The 19229-nt window shown below is 42.6% G+C and overlaps 1 protein-coding gene across 13 annotated transcripts in view; it reads right to left on the reverse strand.

Moving 5' to 3' along the window:
- CAMK2D (calcium/calmodulin dependent protein kinase II delta) overlaps window positions 1–19229 on the reverse strand; it is an 806647-nt gene that overhangs the window by 274454 nt on the left and 512964 nt on the right. For all 13 annotated transcript variants that reach the window (XM_086962149.1, XM_086962142.1, XM_086962138.1 and 10 more), the window contains exon 5: window positions 14766–14831. In XM_086962149.1, coding sequence (XP_086818275.1) covers window positions 14766–14831 — 66 coding nt within the window. The remainder of the gene's footprint in view (window positions 1–14765; window positions 14832–19229) is intronic.

The following is a 19229-nucleotide window of genomic DNA, read 5'->3' on the forward strand; positions in this document are numbered from 1 at the left end:
AGGTAGAAATGTTAGGTTAGTCTAAAGAACCACTTTGTTGTGATGGTTTTGCAGAAATGGTTCTTGTATGGTTAATGCCTGGAGTTCACTGACTCTTCTGAGATAGGTGATCGCAAACAGGAAAGCTACTTTCCAGGTGAGAAATTGTAATTCGCATTTATGCATAGGTTCAAATGGGGGACCCACGAGTCTGGTAAGGACCACATTTAAGTTCCATACTGGAGAGGGTAGAACTCTATGTGGAATTATTCTTTTAAGTCTTTCCATAAAAGCTTTGATAGCTGGTACCCTAAACAAAGACAAGTGTTGTCTGTTTTGGAGATAGGCTGCTATTGCAGCGGGATGTAGTCTAATGGATCTATACGCCAAGTTAAATTGTTGTAGATGCAAAAGGTAACAGATCATGTTTTGAATAGAAGTATCTAGTGGGTTGATTTGGTTATTTGTACAGTAAATTATAAATCTTTTCCGCTTTGCGGCATAGCAAGCTCTAGTAATAGGATGTTTAACCTCTTTAATGATGTTCATGCAGTCTGAGGGGAATGAGGTAGCCAAACTCTAAGATTTCAGGTGCCAGATCGAAAGGTTGAGTTGACTCGGATCTGAATGCCTTATCTCTCCATGGTTCTGATTGAGAAGTTTGGGTGAGAGGCGTAGCTTCTGATGAGGAACTACTTATACTTCCAAGAGGGTTGTGAACCATGGCTGTCAGGCTCATATTGGAGCAATTAGGATCATTGTGAAGGAATTCTGTTTGAGCTTCCGAACCACTAACTAAATAAGTGGGAGAGGCGGAAAAGAGTAAGCAAATTTGCCTGACCAGTTCATCCATAGCGCATTGCCTTTGGACAATGGGTTTGGATACCTGGATGCGAAGCTTGGGCATTTTGGTGTGTGGCGAACAGGTCTATATCTGGGTGGCCCCACATTTGATAGAATGGAAACAGGACATGAGGGTGAAGTTCCCATTCGTGGATATGCGGTCTTTGACAACTGAGCAGATCTGAAATCTGATTCTGCATTCCTGGGAGGTGTTCTGCAAGGAGATATATGTTTTGAGGAATGGCCCATCTCCATATGCTTTGAGCTAGGTGTGAAAGCTGCAGAAAGTGTGTTCCTCCCTGTTTTTGTATGTAATACAGGTTGTCTGTACGGACCAGGACAGCTTTGCCTGCAAGGTGAAGTTGAAAAGACTTTAACGTTAGGGAGTCAGCTAACAATTCCAGGTAATTTATGTGGAATTGTTTTTGCTGAGGGGTCCATATGCCTTGAATGGTATGATAGTGAGGATGAGCTCCCCAGCTGGTGAGCAATGCGTCTGCGGTTAGTACTAGCTCTGTTGGAGGAACGACAGCCTTTGGAAAGGTTTTGTGTGTTCCACCACTGCAGAGAACGATGTGTGCGGCTATCTACCAACACCAGATCTGTTTGCTGGCCTTGAGCCTGGTTCAACTGACATACTAAACACTCCTGTAAGGAATGCATTTGGAGTCTTGCATAAGGGACGATGAGAATGCAGGAGGCCACCATCCAGATTAGCTCCATGAATACTTCAGCTGTTAGTGAGTGTTGAGGCTGAAATATTGCTATGAGAGCTTGTGTGGTGCTTATCCTGACTTGGTTGGGGTATGCTAGGGATTTTGAAGTGTCTATTGTTGCCCCTAGATATTGTTGTATGCTGGACGGTTGGAGGTGGGATTTGGTGAGCTTTACTGTGAATCCCAAGTCGTGAGGCATATGGATTGTTTTGTGTGTGTGTTGCACACAGCTGCTGTGTGACTTGGCTTTTATGAACCAGTCGTCCAGATAAGGGAAGACATGAATGTGCTGTCTTCATAAGTGGGCCGCAACTACTGCAAGACACTTGGTGAAGACTCTGGGTGCTGTAGTCACCCCGAATGGGAGGACTTTGATTTAGTAGTGTAGATCGTCTACCACAAACCTGAGAGATTTCCTGTGAGCAGGGTGAATGTTAAAGTAGGCGTCCTTTAAATACAGAGTGGAGAGAAAGTCGCCCTGTTGAAGCAGAGGGAGCATCTGTTGGAGTGACACCATGTGGAATTCATCTGATTGAAAGCAGAGGTTTAGCGTTCTGAGATCCTATGTGGGCCTGAGAGAGCTGTCCTTTTTAGGTCTCGGCTGGGCGTGGCAGTGAAGCTGCCCCACCTCTCCGAGAGATCTTGTAAATACAAGATTTCTAAAAGGGACTGTAAGCCCCGCCCCTCCTTTCTATTGGGTAGTGTCAGCGTTTATGATAAACGCGGGCTTCTCAATGGAGTGTTTTTGGGTGCCACCCTGTCTGTTTTTCGGACAGCCCCTCCCGACACCGGTTCCTGCTTTGCGGTCGGCCGGCGTGAATGCCGTAGTGAATACTTTTATCAGCTTGTCTGATGAGGCTGTCCAGACAAGGTTCAGGAAGAGTAACCTTCTGGCTCTCCTCCACACCTGCCCACACGAGCTCTGCTGCCTCCCAGGCTCGTATTTTTCATTCGCCCGTTTTAGGGAGACTCCCGGGGGACACAAGGCCGTGCGTGTGCTTGCCTGTACAGCGTATTAATCCCGTACAGCAACTTAGATAAACCCCCCCAAAACCCGTCAGAAACCTGTTTTGGTAAACTAATGGTAGGTGTGCCTCAATGTGCAATTCTTACCTTAAGGAATCATGGAATAGAAATGGAAAATGCTTTCATGAAGTGCCGCCAATAGAAAGGGTGCTCCACTGCAGCAGATTATGCTGCTTTACGTCACTAGCAGCGGTAGCACAGTGAAGTGCCCCGATCTATATATGTGCTTGAGGCGTCACTTTACAAGATCCCGGCATTCATAAAAGGGCGCGTCCCTTGGAGGCAGTGTTCAAGGCCCGGGCTCCGTCCAGAACTTTAATGTAGCCTGTGCGCTGCCGGCCGCCGTGTGGGGGGCTCCCATTTTGGGGCACCTCTCTGCAGCGGTCAATCAGCCTCCCCAGCTCAATTACAGGGCAGGGATGTATTGGCGCCTTTGGTGCCCCCTAGCAGGCTAAATTGCAACTGATCGTGCACCACTCTAATGTAAAACGTTGCCAGCTAGACGCATCTTCTGAAAGAAATAGCTGACACGTTTGAAAAGTCTGCATGTATTTTGGGCTTTCCTTCGGGATATTACTGTCTAGAATAATATATTCCAGGCTCGGTAGTGTTCATACCATTTTCTGTAGAACTAGAAGTGTAAATGATGCCTATCGGTAATAGAATGAACAGTCAAGCACCGGAGTCGAGGTCTTGTGAGAGTAAGTATTTTTTATGTCATTAATTCTGGTGGGATGACGCTGCAAGTAACGATACTTCTAGTTTCATCTTGAAATAAGACCAGTGCATTCCCATGGCTGGTTTTATTGCATAGTTTCTACTAACTACTATAAAATTATGCCATACCATATAGGGTTCTCCAGTGTCGGTCCTAGAGGGCCGGCTTCATGCCATATTTTTAGCATATCAACATTAAGATGAATGTAGTTATATTAAAAATCTTGTATGGCAATCTTGAATGCATTCACCAGATTGGGCCCTTCAATATTTTACTATACTGATCACCACCCTCGCCTAAAACCCACCCACCGACCCCACCAACCCAGACACCGCAGCCCGCAACCTCAGACAGTGGATCGACTACTGCGCCAACACCCTCACCCCACTCAAGAAATCCTCCAACAACCATGCCATCAAGAGAGCCACTTGGTTCACAGACGAGCTGCAGACCTCCAAACGCGCATGCCGGAAACTGGACAAGATATGGCTCCACGAACGCACTCCGGACAACCACGCAGCCCACAAGGACACCACCTGCAGACATCACCACCTCATCAGATTTGCCAAGAGATCATCCTTCAAAGACCGTCTGGATAACAACGCACACAACAGCAAAGAGCTTTTCAGCATCTTAAAGGAACTCTCCAACCCCAGCGCCAACACCATACTGCCCTCACAAGAACTGTGCAACATACTGGCCATCTTCTTCCACCGCAAGATCGCTGACATCCATGACAGCTTCAACACCATGACTGCCCCGACTACGCCAGACCCCACCTTCCCTGTGAACACCACCAGCGCCAACCACCTGACCTCCTGGTCCAACGTCAATGACGAGACACGCAAGGTCATGAACTCCATCCACTCAGGATCTCCGTCAGACCCGTGCCCACACCACGTATTCAACAAAGCAGACGCTGCCATCGCACCCCAACTACGGAAGGTCATCAACATCTCCTTCGAAACAGCGACATTCCCGGAAAGCTGGAAACACGCCGAAATAAACATCCTCTTCAAGAAGCCCAAGGCGGACCGCAAGGACCTCAAGAATTTCCGTCCTATCTCCCTGCTCCCGGTGAAGGTCATTGAGAAAATCGTCAACATGCAACTGGCCCACCACCTGGAAGACAACATGTTGGACCCGTCCCAGTCCGGGTTCAGATGAAACCACAGCACCGAGACAGCCCTCATCGCCGCCACAGACGACATCAGGCTCCAACTAGACAACGGCGAAACATCAGCCCTCATCCTCCTGGACCTGTCGGCCACCTACGACACGGTCTGCCATCGCACTCTAAAGACACCTCCTAGAAGCCAGAATCCAAGAGAAGGCTCTTGACTGGACCACGTCCTTCCTCTCTGGTAGAACCCATAGCGTCCACCTCCCGCCCTTCCGATCTGAGGCCACCGACATCATCTGCGGCGTCCCCAAGGGCTCAGCTAGACGCTGCTCAAAGTCTACATGGCCCCCCTCACACAAGTGGCCCGCCAACACGACCTCAATATCATCTCCTACGCTGACGACACCCAGCTCATCCTCTCCCTCACCAAGGACCCGCACACCGCCAAAACCAACCTTCACGAGGGAATGAAGGCAGTCGCCGACTGGATGAGGAACAGCCATCTGAAGCTGAACTCTGACAAGACAGAGGTACTTATCCTCGGACCCACCCCCTCAGCCTGCGGTGACTCCTGGAGGCCGACCACACTGGGAACAGCACCGACACCCACCAACCATGCACGGAACCTAGGATTCATCCTAGACTCCTCCCTCTTCATGTCTAAAGAGGTTAACGTCGTCTCCTCCTCCTGCTACAACACCCTCCGCATGCTCCGCAGGATCTACAAGTGGATCCTGACTGAAACCAGAAGAACGGTGGCACAGGCCCTCGTCAGCAACAGACTGGACTACGGCAACACACTCTACGCAGGAATCCCAGCCCAACACCTACGACGACTACAGCGCATCCAAAGCGCCTCCGCCCGACTGATCGTCAATGTCCCCGCCGCAGCCACATCACACCCCAACTGAGAGACCTACATTGGCTCCCCGTCGACAAGAGGATCACCTTCAAGCTCCTCACCCATGCACACAATGCACTCCACAACGCCGGACCAGCCTACCTGAACAGCAGACTCCGCTTCTACACCCCGACCCGCCAGCACCGCTCAGCCAGCCTCGCCGCTGTTCCCCGCATCCAACGAACAACCTCCGGTGGCAGATCCCTCTCCTACCTTGCCACCAAGACCTGGAACACCCTCCCTACCAACCTACGGCAGACCCAAGACCCACTCGCCTTCAGAAGACTCCTCAAGACCTGGCTCTTCGAGCAGTAGCGGCACCCCCACCCCCACCCCTCAGCGCCTTGAGACCCTCATGGGTAAGTAGCATGCTTTACAAGTACTCTGTTTGATTTATTTGCACCACCTGTAAATGTTTCCACCGAAGAAGTTTGTTCCTTTGTGTACCCTTTCTAGATCTCTGAACTCAGTTTCTAAGAATAATAAGCATTTGCAATGCAATAGGTCTTGCATTTGCGATTTTGAGCTATTGGTATTGTAAATGACAATACGTTTAATTTATGTGTTTTGAAAACCAGAAAGGGGTGTGTAAATAAGCACTTTTTAGCGAGGGTGCAAAGGTTTCAAGCAAGAAATCTTCTAAGGAATCAGAATGTAATTGTACCCTGTGGTATTGGCTCGCCCTATTGATAAGTTGCGCAAACCCAGTATTGTTGTCTGGGGTGATGGCCTAGATGGATAGAGATCCGGGTCTTTATGTGGGTTGGGATCTGTGTGGAAGTCATCCTAAGGGTCTACGTTGTGTGGGAAGGTATGTGCAGCATCATCATCATCCCCATCTGGATCTATATTCACGCACCCATCAGTATTATCATCTTCATCATCTAGTGTTTGAGATGAAAAAGTATGTTTTGGGGAGCGTGGTGGCGAAATTAAAAGATTTAGATCAGCTGGAGGAGGAAAAAGAGGAGGAGAGGGGTTAGTACTGATCTTCTTTCGTTTCAAGTGTATTTCAGATTCTTCTGAAGTGTCCTCTTTCCTCTTTTTTGGGGGTTTGGCGACAACTTTGCCAGTCTATGGGTCAATAAAAAGAGTTTTTTTGTTTTGGATCCGAAAACTCAGGTATAGACTGTGTGGGTAAAATTTCTTTTTTCAGTGCTGAAGATTTTGGGTCCGAATGTTCATTGGACCGGTTTCTGAGATTTTCTGTGGGGTATTGGACTCCTTAGGTTTTGTTATAGGAGTTTGTGGCTCCGAAGATTTTTTCGGTCTGAAGATTTGTCCTTGGTATTTTTCGATGCCGAGGACTTCGCAGTTGAGGCAGTCTTCGGTGCAGAAGGAGAAGGGTGTGGCACATCTTTGGTTTTGCGCTTTGGTGCCAAAGGTGATTTGTCGGCACCGGAATGGGGCTGGCTCGAGCCGGAAGGCTTATCTTTAGGTTTTATAGCTAGGCCCGAGGGCAGGGCGTCTGAACCATGTTGCCGGAGCCTTAGATGTGGGTTTTGGGAGAGAGGTTTCGGTACTCATGGACCGATAAACCGGGGTGATTGTCTCCTCTTCGACGTCTGAGTTGTCGGCCTCGGAGACAAAGATGTCTTCTTCATCACATTGTTGCTCCAGCTGGACATTGGGATCTGCTCCGAAGATATCTGGAATCAATCTGGTTCCGCAAGACATTTTGTGACTTCGAGCCAGACAGTCATGGATGGTTTTATTCAACCTGAACGATGCAGTTTCTGTCTTCATGCTCCAGGAAGAGGCAGCGATTACAAACCTCGTGCAAGTCCGTGTGTGGGAACTCCGCACCACACCCGGGGCATTTTTTTTAAAGGAGTCCTTCCCATTGACTGCAGGCGTGGTCGGCGTGGATAGGCCAAAAGGGAAACGCTATCGAGACAATAACGTTGAGTGGAAAGGAATTGCGCGTCGAAGGGTGTTCGAAACCGACCCGGAGCGCTGCAAATCGCATCCTAACCAGATGGTGGAAAAAAACAATCTGGAGATGGAGTTGATGCCCATGCACACTATCGTCCTAAGGAGGAGTCACCTACCTTGTGACTACAAAGACTTTTTTCAAGACAAAAATTAAGTGCAAATATACAAGCCCAACACCAGATGGCGATCTATGTATCAATATACGATCTACAGTTCATATGCCTCGAACACTGCCTTTCAATATCAGACATGACATCAAGATTGGAATCTGTATGCATTCAATTGCCTGTACAGTTAACACAATCAACAATGGGTTGGCCAGTAGTACTTGTGATGAGATCTAGATTAAAAGAATTATGAGAGGTCAAAACTGATGAATTTACTGAATTTACTGAAATGGAATACAGCTGAAAGCGTTTGTAGACCTGTTAACAGACTGATCACACATGTTCCAATTAACGTGCAGGGAAATAGGAGTACAGAATCTAGGAGAGACTACTTAAAATATTTTAGCTGCTTCTAGTATTCAATCTTTGTTACAGAAAAAAAAGTTAAAAAAGGTATTAACATTCTTTAAGTGTAAACCCTAAATTATTTCAAACATGGCTATTCAAAAGTTCCTGACTTTCCGGTTTATTGCCGAAAGATCTATTATAAACTTTTCAAGACATAATTTTAAGTGATTTAGTTACTGGCCAGGGACAGACAACAGTGTGGATTTTTCTTAAGATGCTTTGACTTTCTAAACCTATTTTATATGAAAATATTTCTATGACTTAACCATGACTTTGGGGAAAGGCAAGAGTCACAAGTGGGAATCATGGAGTGAAAATATCCCACTGTGGTTTGCAGTATGACTATCCACTTTTGTCTTTCAAAAACAGAACTCCCCTTCTAAATCCTAAATATGGATCGTTTCATGACAAAAAAGCAGTGACATTTTCTACAGTGCCTATAAATGCTGTTACTACTAATACATTTTATAACTGACAATATTGTTTTCTAAATCAATGTAAATAATTGATAAATATTACAGTTTCAGTTTTCAAACACAACAATGTTAAAGAGTAAATCCCCAGTAGCCATGATGAGCAGAGTGCAAATCATCCTTGTCCGTACAGAATGTAGTCTACAATTCCTTTTAAATTTTACATGATTCTTCAACACATTGTGTGTCCCATATTATTATAACTTACTCTTAAAAAAAACATACAATCTGAAAAAATATTAATTTTGGCTTTGACAGCGGGATTTCTGCTCTTGCTGTTACTATAAGTACATTATTCAGGCAAATGGTAAACTGTGCTCCTTTATTATTCGCATCCATGCATGCTTATAAGTTTCTAGTGTGACTATTTTAACCCTGTATCAGCACTTAATAAATCAAATGGAATATGAGGAAATTTCTAAACAAAGGCTGATTGACTGGACTTTCCTTGCAATGTGGACTTCCCTCACATCTCAATCTTTTTTGTTGAAAAAAAAAACACAGTTTGAAGGAGGACACAGGTAGCTGGATATAGTAAGAAACAGATTTTAACAAGGTGTGGTGAGGAGGACTGCTGCTATAGGATATCATTCTTTTCTACTTGTGTGCTTTGAATGCTTACCAATGTTTTAACCCACTAAAGGTTTCATAATTACAATGATAGTACTTGAAGAATTGCATGGGAACATACAGAGATACTGATTAATGAGATATGCAAGAAGAGACTTAGTGCAGTGCAATTCTATTTCAATTGCCTTTAGGTAACACTTACCACCACTGTGTCATAAACGTGCTTTACAACAACCTGCAGTTCTGTAACCCACAGTTAGTGGTTAAATCTATTGGGTAATCGGTTATTGGGTATAGTCGTCTGCTCTCAGAAAAAGCAGTCCATGCATTTACTTCGATTTCTTTTGTTGTAAATTAATTTAAGATGACATTATTAGGGGCTTGGAGGCGTTGTACAAATGATTGGTAGGATGAACAGGGGGCAAGAAGAGATGGGGTATTAATGGGGTTAAGGAACATTGAAACAAAGCTTGTGCGGCATTCGTCTCTAGGTGCAGGAAAAATGACAATTAAGCAAGAAGAGCTTATTCAAAATATTCAATTTAAAAGTTGAAAATGATCTAACAGTAGGCTTGAAGGTCGGCTTAACATAGCTTGACAGTAAGACCAGAGTCCACACCGGACGTCAATGTATTCTGTCAAAGTCCATTTTTAACTCTGGCTTTGTAAATGCACGGTTCACAATATGATGATCAATTGCAATGAGAATTCTAATTAAAATGCACTTAAATTATGGTTGGCCATGTTCTGTGTGAGTTTCAACATGATGAATTAGGCTTCTGTTGTAAAAATATATCAGAAAACTGTTACTTCAATTTAAATAGGGCATGTGATCTAGATGTAAAGCAGTAGGATGTAAATCCTGCTAATAAGGCTATAGTGTTGGCCTTTACATATTTACATGTCCACGTTGTGGGTGCGATAGCAAATCATTTTATTTTCATGTGCTTCAGTTACCTCCCCTGCCAAAATGTAGCAGTGTCTAGATGAATGCAGAATATAGGATTAAGTAGCAGACAAATAACTTGAGATTCAATAAGATAAGAAATTTTCAGCAAGAAGTAGCTTTCATAAATTGGCACATGTACCTTTAGTGAGTAATAAGCCAATGCCGGCTCTCCTTTATGAGGATCATGCCATGCTATTGGCTAGGGCTGAAACTGGACTTAAGCAGCTGGTCACGTCCTTCACAGATTTTATGGAGGAGCTGGACTTACGGACAAATCTTTCAAAGACACATAATGATATGTGAGGGCAAGAACACTAAAACTCTCCCCATCTTCATAAGTGGCAAATCTTTTGCTAGAGTGAGCCAGTTTCCCTACCTGGTGGTGATGTTTGACAAGGTTTGTCCTTGGGCCCCATGTGTTGAGAGTAGGGTAAATTGGTATTCTTGTGCTGTTGGGACTTCTCATGGGTCACCACCTTGAGGGGAAGGCCTATTATCCCCAATTTAGAAATTTATAGGAGGAAATGTCTCCCTTCCCTGGTTTAAAGCTCAGGGGTTTGGGGATATAGTGATACAGGAAGGGTACAAGCAGAAGAGTACAGTCTGTTGGCTGTTGTTGGGTGTTCCTCCGTCCACCTCCCACTACATTGTACATCAGAAGCTTGGCCTTGAATATGTTGAGGACCAAATTAGCGTTTCCTCGATTTTACTATGGTGCTCTGTTTGGCAAAATGAAGAGGATGTTAATCATCTTTATCTTTTATTGCCTCTCGTGTCATCACAGTTCCAAAATTCCATGGATCAGATATATTAGAGAGACCACCCTTAGTCCTAGGTTACCCATGTATTTTTGTCAACCCAAGAAATATCACGAAGAGGGACAAAGAGTGTCTAAAGGATTGCTTTCTCAACTATAGAGAGGACTGTTAAGAGAGGACTGTCAAGAGAGGGAGAAGCTAATAAAACCTTCTGTTGGATATTTTTTTCTTGTTCAAACAGTGGATACCATAGCCCCCTACTTGGTGTTTGTTCAGAATTCCTGGTAAAGGGAGGATTTAACATGATTTCAAACTAGATCAATTAGGTGGCTGGTATGTTTTCCTGAGTGCCAAATTTTCACATGTTAATATTTTATTATGCCCGTGCGATGAAACCTCTTCCTAGTCATTGCTGCACTTTGTATTTCTTTTGTAAGTACTATGCCTCCTTGACAAAACAGCATTAGCAATTGATTGCACTATTGAAAAAACAAAATATTAGAAGATGTAGAGTTGGGCTGATAATTCTGCAGCAACTAGCGTGCCACCTTGTATGCAAAGCGGTTACTTCCTTTGAAAAATGTTGTATGGCTGCAAAAATCAATGTTATTTTAATCCCATTTGCTACTGCGTTTGATCTTTCTGAATTCATCATTGTTTTTAATATATCTATGGTACTTACACACTTGGTGTTAGATGAATTTACTGTCTCTTTTTAAACCGTTGGCATTTTTATACTGACAGTGATGCACTTTATTCGATGCCCTCATTTTCATTTTTTAACCACGTTTTAATTATTGTTATTGTATTTTATGATGTGCTCTTTTATGATTTATTTACCTGTGATTGAATAAAGACAGAATTGAATTGAGATTCAATACTAATTTTTAAGCAAGAAGTAGCTTTCATAAACATTAATGCATGTCTAAATGTCTCAGAGGATATTAACCATATTTATTCCTCCTACAAATTGAACTGGAATGCAAGATACTTCATACCATACACCCTGTTGGTTGAAGGGAAAGCTTTAGTGGTATATATTATGATTATTAAGTCCCAACTGAGGAGTATATTAATCAGTTTAAAGAAATCATCAAAAGTGGACATTGATTTTAATTGGAAGCAGAGAGTGTGCCAATAACATTATTGAGGATTTGTATAGCGTACACTTCGAGTAAACAAAGTCCTTTTTCAGATTAGACCATCAAGGATTTGCCATCACCCTAATAAATAAGAATAAATAGTATTTTCCAAGTAACAATAATAATTGAGTATTACTCAGATTAGCATTATTTAAAATTAACTCCATGGCTAGAAAACTCAAGGACTAGCCAAATGGGTCTAACCCACGATCATTTACCAAGAAACCTAGCTGGTTAGAAAAAATGCTACTGCACTAAGTGGGTGAAGAAAAACCAAGAACAAAAATAAATTAATCCCAACTACTGTGAGGACGCTATGAGCTATGCTTTGACTGAGTGGAGAGAATCTGTGGAGGAGGTACTATTATAAAAAAATGTTTGTTCAGAAGTTCTTTTACCCTAATTCGACCACTAAATTCAAAGATGTTATGCTCTTGGAAGTCTCCAAAATGTGATCTCCCTGTCCCAATGCAACAAAATGCATTTAATGTTTGCTATTTCCTTAACTGTTTTTAAGGTTTAAACTCAACTGTAAAGATTTTCCTGAACAGTCTTGCAATTCTTCTGACATCACATGAGGCATACATAGATGCTGAAATGAATATCTGCAACTCAAAACACCTCCACAAACAGGAGAATAATTCTGAATCTTTGTAATATTTTTGATCCTTTAATATCCAGAAATGTCTATTTTGATAAACTCCATTGAAAAACGTTGTAATCTTCTGGAAAAACAGAAGTGAAACACTGACAAATAAGTAACTCACAAAAATACACTTTGCCAACTAATACGTGCTTCCGGTGTTTTGGCAGCCTGTGCCCATGGGAAAAAGTTCCAGTCATATCTATATGCTCCATGGATAAAATTAGCACAAGGAAAAAAAGCTTTTCTTGCTTTGGTTTAGATAATGGTGGATTTAAGTATTGTTTGGTAGGTGCAGTGACATGAAAGGTGTGAGGGTGTAGTCCAAGCAGAGAATGATATATGAAGGGCATGTTGTGGGTAGTGTTGCAGCTAACAGTGCCATGTTCTGTCAAGGACCTGCCTCCTTGGTAAACACATGTGAATTGGGATGAACAGAATTAAAGGAAATTTAGATTTTTGTATGGCACATATTAGGGGAGGCAGTCAGGGGTTTTGCACCTGAGAATCCCATGTTATTTATGAAAGCATATCCATATGCAATTGACAAAAGAAATAAAAACACATTTTCATGTGTGATAAAAACAACACATGCCCTGCATAATGCGTAGTACAAAAACCTAGTGTTTAGACGACATTAATTTGTCACATCTTAAGTGATGCTGGGACTTATGTTTTGGATAGAAGATCCTTGTTCAGCCACAGGTACATTTAGTGTCCTCCTGCATTTAGCCAAATAATTTCCGCGACGTCAATGATCGTGTGGATGTTGGGAATCCACTGCCACATCCAATATCTATGTATATTGATATGCTACTCTTCAGTTGTGCACACACTTCAGAATTATTATCATAACAGGGTAAATGAAAATCCTAAATTGCTCGAGAATCTCAATACACATAGCGACCGAATAAAGGTCGATGTTTTTAGGAACCTTAAAACCCAGTCCAGGAAACAGCTTATCCTAACAATGAAGTCAATCATCTAGATGTAACTGAGACTATTGAAATCTGGGAGAAGCCTAGAGGAGGATTAACAAACAGAGTTAAGTAGTAGTGAAACAATGAGGGTGAAAAAGGAATCGAAATATAAAAGACTGCTGGTGTGGAATCCAAAATGTGGGCTTGTCTCTATTGAAGAATTGTTCTTTTTTTTAAATATTGTTTGCTACAATCCCCAGGTAATCAGCAAAGTAAATGAGATTAAGCTAATGAGCATTGCTCATCTATACATTTATTTATTTTCTGCTTTCAGATAGATGGACAAACTTGCCAGTGTTTATATTACCATGTAATCGTGGACTGTCCACTCATGTTTACATACGAGTAATTCCATCTGGGAGCAGACATCACCCCGCAGATCTTTGTTTGTGAGATGACAGAACCTTGCACATTCTAGTCTGATTATTTATATTTGGACAGACTCCGAATGTCAGCTATGATACCAGGCGATTACTTATAACTTTTGCAGTAAAGATCTTTAAAGAGCAAATCCTACCATTAGAATCCTTGCAGCTTTGTCAGAGTTTTAGTACCTTCAAACTCCAGTTTTAGGTATTCCGTCACCTAGGGAGTCATTTAATCTGGTGAAGAAATGCATTGGTGTGGTGGCTGTATACTCAAGAGATAATGGAATTCCTAGAGACTCAGGAAGAGATTGATATATGTTTACATTTTAACTAATTCATAAGATACCTAGAAGACACAAGTTCAGGTCAAAGTTCAGGGCCAGATCACCGAGAGCACTATAATAAATCCTGGTCAAAATTGTGTCCTATTCTGTGGTGGTTAATGGTGGACCATTACTTCTAGCCTGAGTATCCAATCAAAAGTGAAAGCACGAAGGCTCATGTTGAAAATATGAGACCTTTCAGCTATTTAGAGGTGGCTGCATCTCCATGTGAATAGAAATCAGTGGAAATGCCGCCAAAAGCATTTTGTATAGAGAATTGGGGAGCGACAATGTGAAGAAAATCAGCGTTGTATAAAAATAAATGTTCACTAGGAATGTTCATAATTAGTTTATGAATTTTAATGATAACATTTCTAGAAATTTACCAGATGTATTAAACTGTTGAAATGCTCTTCTGTGTGTACGGCAACACCACTGTAACACTACAAACCAGGACAGTGTAACAAAGCAACAAGGTGCTTTCAAAAATGATCTGCTCTGTAGCATCCTGGACATGGAGATTTTGTGGCAACAACAAATAGTAAAATATTACTTCAGGTGCAGTATATAGCACATACAGTGAGCATTTGTATCAATGTTAAGCACCATAGAAATAAGATTATTCAAACGTTATCCAATGAAGTGTCAAGACTCTTCCACCATTTAGTCCTGTCAGTTGGTACAACACATGAGCTCACAGTTTCAACATCACACAATGTATGGAACACTCGGACGAACTCTGCTAGAAATGAAAAACCCGCCCTTAAGTCATTTGAACAGCCCTTTTGGGGCCAAATGCCTACCTGGCATCTGCTTCACTGTAATATTCTCTTGCTACTATGTCTTCAAACAGTTCGCCTCCAGTGACTCTGTTTAGAAAAAAACACAATACATCAGAAGGAATCAAAAAATAAACGGAAAAGGGGACAGAAAAAAACATTTATTACAAAATAACACTATCAAGTCAATCTTAAAGAAAAAAATGGCATTTAGAAAATACACAAAATGGGAAGAGATGTGCCTTTACAACACAAATCTACAGCCAGCGGTTCGTGCATGTAGTGCAGTGCAATTTTACTTCAATTGCCTTTAGATAACACTTACCACAACTGTGTCATAAACGTGCTTTACAACAACCAGCATGCTGTTCTGTAAGCCACAGTTAGTGGCTAAATCTAGTGGGTAATTGGTTATTGGGTATATTCTTCTGCACTCAGAAAAAGCAGTCCATGCATTTACTTCGATTTCTTTTGTTGTAAATTAATTAAAGATTACATTATTAGGGGCTTGGAGGCATCGTACAAATGATTGGTAGGACGAACAGGGGCCAAGAAGAGATGGGTATTAATGGGTTTAAGGAAAAGAACGGTTGTGATCTATGGATGGAGGGGTTGGCAGGTATAGGTACTGGAAAACAAAGGCAAAGGAGCAGGTGACAGGGGAGGATGAGCACAAGAAGCGCGATTTATACAAAGGATAGCAGCTAATGAGAAGGTTCATTGCATAGTCGAAAGCGAGAGAGGACATTCGATAGTTGTAAAGAAAGGACAATTTTCCATGCAGGGCTTTAGAAATATAACAGGAAGAGGTTTGCTGAATTTGCATGTAATCTTAAGAATGCTGAATATAATGCCATTATTTCCTGTGAGGCAGTATTTTTATTATGTGCTTTTGGTGAGCATTTGAGAGAGGGCAGCAGTCTGTCCACTGATATTGTTGATTTTGTTCTGTCAAAAGGACTTTGTCAAATTGGATTCAACTCCTGGCAAGTGGATATAGGGACCATGCTACATCTCGCGTTTTCCATTTATGAAGATGGCACCCTGGCCGATGGATTTATTCCATAGCATCAATGCCAGAGTGGGAACAGTAACGAGACTTCGCAGATTGTTGCTCACACAGCCCCGGGAAGGGGGGGGGGGGGGGGGGGGGGGGGAATGTCGCTTGCTAACAAGAAGCACCGCTCATGCTTTTGTTACAGGGGTCTGATTTTGCAAATCCAAACCACACAGGCACAAAACCGGCCCCCACCCCCACCCCTCCAGCCCAACATGGAAATGCCTGGTGCCGGCTACGGCCAGTCCGGCCATGATCAATGCAGCTGAAGGGTTTAAGATATGACACAGATTGAGAGATTATGCTTCCCAGCCTTACTGTCCACTGTGCATGAATGACAAGGAAAGGTACCAGAACAGCCTAATGAGTTGACAGGCCAGGAGTGTCTAACATGTAAGAGGGGTAAATATTACAGCCCAACCGCTGAGCCAATTAGAGTGACAAAGATACCAGTCAATATATGGGATGATCACAGAAAGGGAAACAGTTCAACCTATGGGTGTACTTTGAAACACAGATGGTCCGAAAGGTTACTCCAACCTATGGAACTAAAATGTACATATGAAGAGAATAATTATAGCACAGCCTACGCAACACAATGTATAGTTTATATACCAATCCTGCATGTGGATATAATCTAGAAAACATATCTAAACACAGAAAACATCCTGAACATGGGCTAATGAGATACAGAGGCAAATAATGCAGCCCAGCCTATATGCATAAGGTGCATGAAAAGTGCGGAGGGAGGGACTAGACTACAAACTGACAAGATTGTATTCATATTGATCAGATGGGGTTATGGACTGCTTGGTTGCTCTCCACTATGGCTTTAGTTGGCAGGGTGGTTAGATGGGGCGGCAGGGATGTGTTACAGAGAAGCAGTGGACAGGTAGTTCTTGTATGTTAGTAATACTTCTATTCATACTCTGAGTATATTTGTGCAGGTTTGGGTTGGTTCTTCTAGCATGCAGAATTCCCCAGCACCAATTTATAGGAGCATGACACTCAAAGTTGAGAAACAAAATATGCTGAAATTGGACAAAGCGTGTGCACATAAATGAGTGCTGAGTGCAACTGGGAGGATTCATCCTACTGCCTAATATCCAAAAGCAAACCTTGACAATCTGGCACTACAGCAAGAAAAATTATTACGACATCCTCCATTACCAGACGTTAAATGGTTGACTAGCTAAGCCCTACGTAGAACTGGTAGGACACTATCTCACAGGCCTACAAACTCAATGTAGAATGAGAAGAAATTCCTCATGAACAATTTGGGGCTATTCGCAAATATGATCCAAGTCATACCTAGAGGATATACTACTGGCGAAACACAAGGCGTTATAATGGTGGTGTGATGAGAGAAGGCAAAAGGGGGTGAGAATGAAGTGGGTGGTCTTTGTATGCATGTATTTTCCAAATAAGGTGAAAGGTTCTAGTTCTAAAGTTCAGGAAAGGATGTCTGCTTAGTGGTACACTGAGGATTTGGGATGGGATTATTTTGGGATGGACTCACTAAGCATTCACTTGCATTACTTGACCAATAGGTGAAAGAGGAACTGACTCTCCACTTGGATTGGCAACAACTTTGAGGCCTGGCTCGGGGTGAAAGGGAACAGGTAGGCTTCTTTGGGGGAGTGGGGGTGGTAGTTTGGGGTCAGGGAGTGCTTGGAACCGACCATGCATTTCTTGCCAAGCATGTTGAACAGAGGCTCTAGTTCTCCCTCTTGGTAAGCTCAAAGGAGGGCTGTTTGTTCATGGCTGTTGCTCGTGGCGCTGTCTTTTGGTGCCACTAAGGCACCCTTGCTGTTTAAGTTGTATAGTAACTTCTCGATACAAGATTTTGCTTGGGAACTGAAGTTTTGAACTCAGTAACTGAAAACGGAGGTCTGCTGCGGATTTCTTTCTGGATCAGCCCACAGGAATATTTCCTCTTACTTCTTTCGATTTGCTTTATTCTTCCATCTCTTTTGGATTCAGGAACGACTGTATTATATCTGTATACTGTCATTCTTTAGATCATCTGTACTTAATATACACAAAGTAATATTTTAATTTGAACCACTTTGCATTGCAGAAGCTATTTCTGATTTACTATTGTTGACGCTGAAGTGCAAGCTTCAAATCTATTAGGCTTGACAATGGAATTGGCTTGGAGTACTCTCGCAACTCTATATATGTCGGCCTCACCATGACTGCCTAGAAGTATGTTGTGTTAGTATGAACCATGTGACTCAAAGGGCTTTCAATCCTGAACTACTTGACTTTGGACTCTGGCAACCAGAGTTCTAGTCCCACTGCCCCACCTTACAAAAGTGTGTAAAATTGTATAAAATCAATCGATATCCCTGAACCCATTCACCCTTTCTTTAATAAAAAATGGAGTGCTTGGAATCAGCATCCCCCCAATGAAAGAGCTACATCTGAATTGGGCATTTGCACATAAACATGCCTTTCCATGTAAGCACAACAAAGTAAAGACTGATGAAGCATGGGTTCATCACATGCATTTATTTTTCTACGAATCGTTTGGTAAAGCAAAATGGCTGTGTGGAATTAATGCAGGAAATATGGAGAGGTAAGTGGCAGGGGCACGTGTTTCTGCTAGTGGCAGGTAAAGAATGCTACATGATCTGAAAATGTTTTGAGGTGAAGCAATGTCCGATTAGTAATTTGATTGCATTCGTTCCTACTATTTGCATCTATCTTTGGGCTCTGGAGTACCGTACTAGTCACTGAGAATTGCTTCAATGTCACATAAGGGAAAGCAAGCGCTATACAAACACAATTACAAACATTGTAGGTGTGCCACTGGCAGATTAATAGCGTTTAAGGTTGTATGCGCTTACTCAAAATAAAGCACAGGTCAAAAGGTGCCCTAAAGATCATGACTTACCTTTATTGCAGAATTGAACACATTTTAATCAAATCTCAGTACCTCGGTTCTGAAAGCAGTGTCATCTAGGTACAGGAGGAGGGGTGGTAGGGCATGGCACTGCAGCCCACTCGCAAGAGGATTTATGGTATGCCCTATGCCCTAAAGGGTTGCAGTTACTGGTTCTTCAAAATCCCACAGGATGGAGAATCAAACATTGATATTTTCAGCTCACTGTACCATTACTACGTAAAAGTGCCTTTGCTGTTTAGTTTTCAAGACTAGACTCCTGCAGCACACATTTAATTCCAATGTGTCTCCAATGCTCGCGAATTACTGTGCAGTCGTGCTATATAAAGCATGTATGGGGATTTGATAGTAACAGTGTCTAATAGTGAAACCATACAGTGGTGGGGAGTAAAAACTCATGAATTTAACTGAGTGAGAGTGCCGAGTGAGACTGACTAATTTTAAAGCTTTCCAAAGGGGAAGCCCTGTCTCTCATAAGGTTTGAAATACAGAGCCAACTGGTACATCTTGCAGCTCAATTTAC

This window comes from Lissotriton vulgaris, chromosome 3_1, assembly GCF_964263255.1.
Source record: "Lissotriton vulgaris chromosome 3_1, aLisVul1.2, whole genome shotgun sequence".
Taxonomy (NCBI): domain Eukaryota; kingdom Metazoa; phylum Chordata; class Amphibia; order Caudata; family Salamandridae; genus Lissotriton; species Lissotriton vulgaris.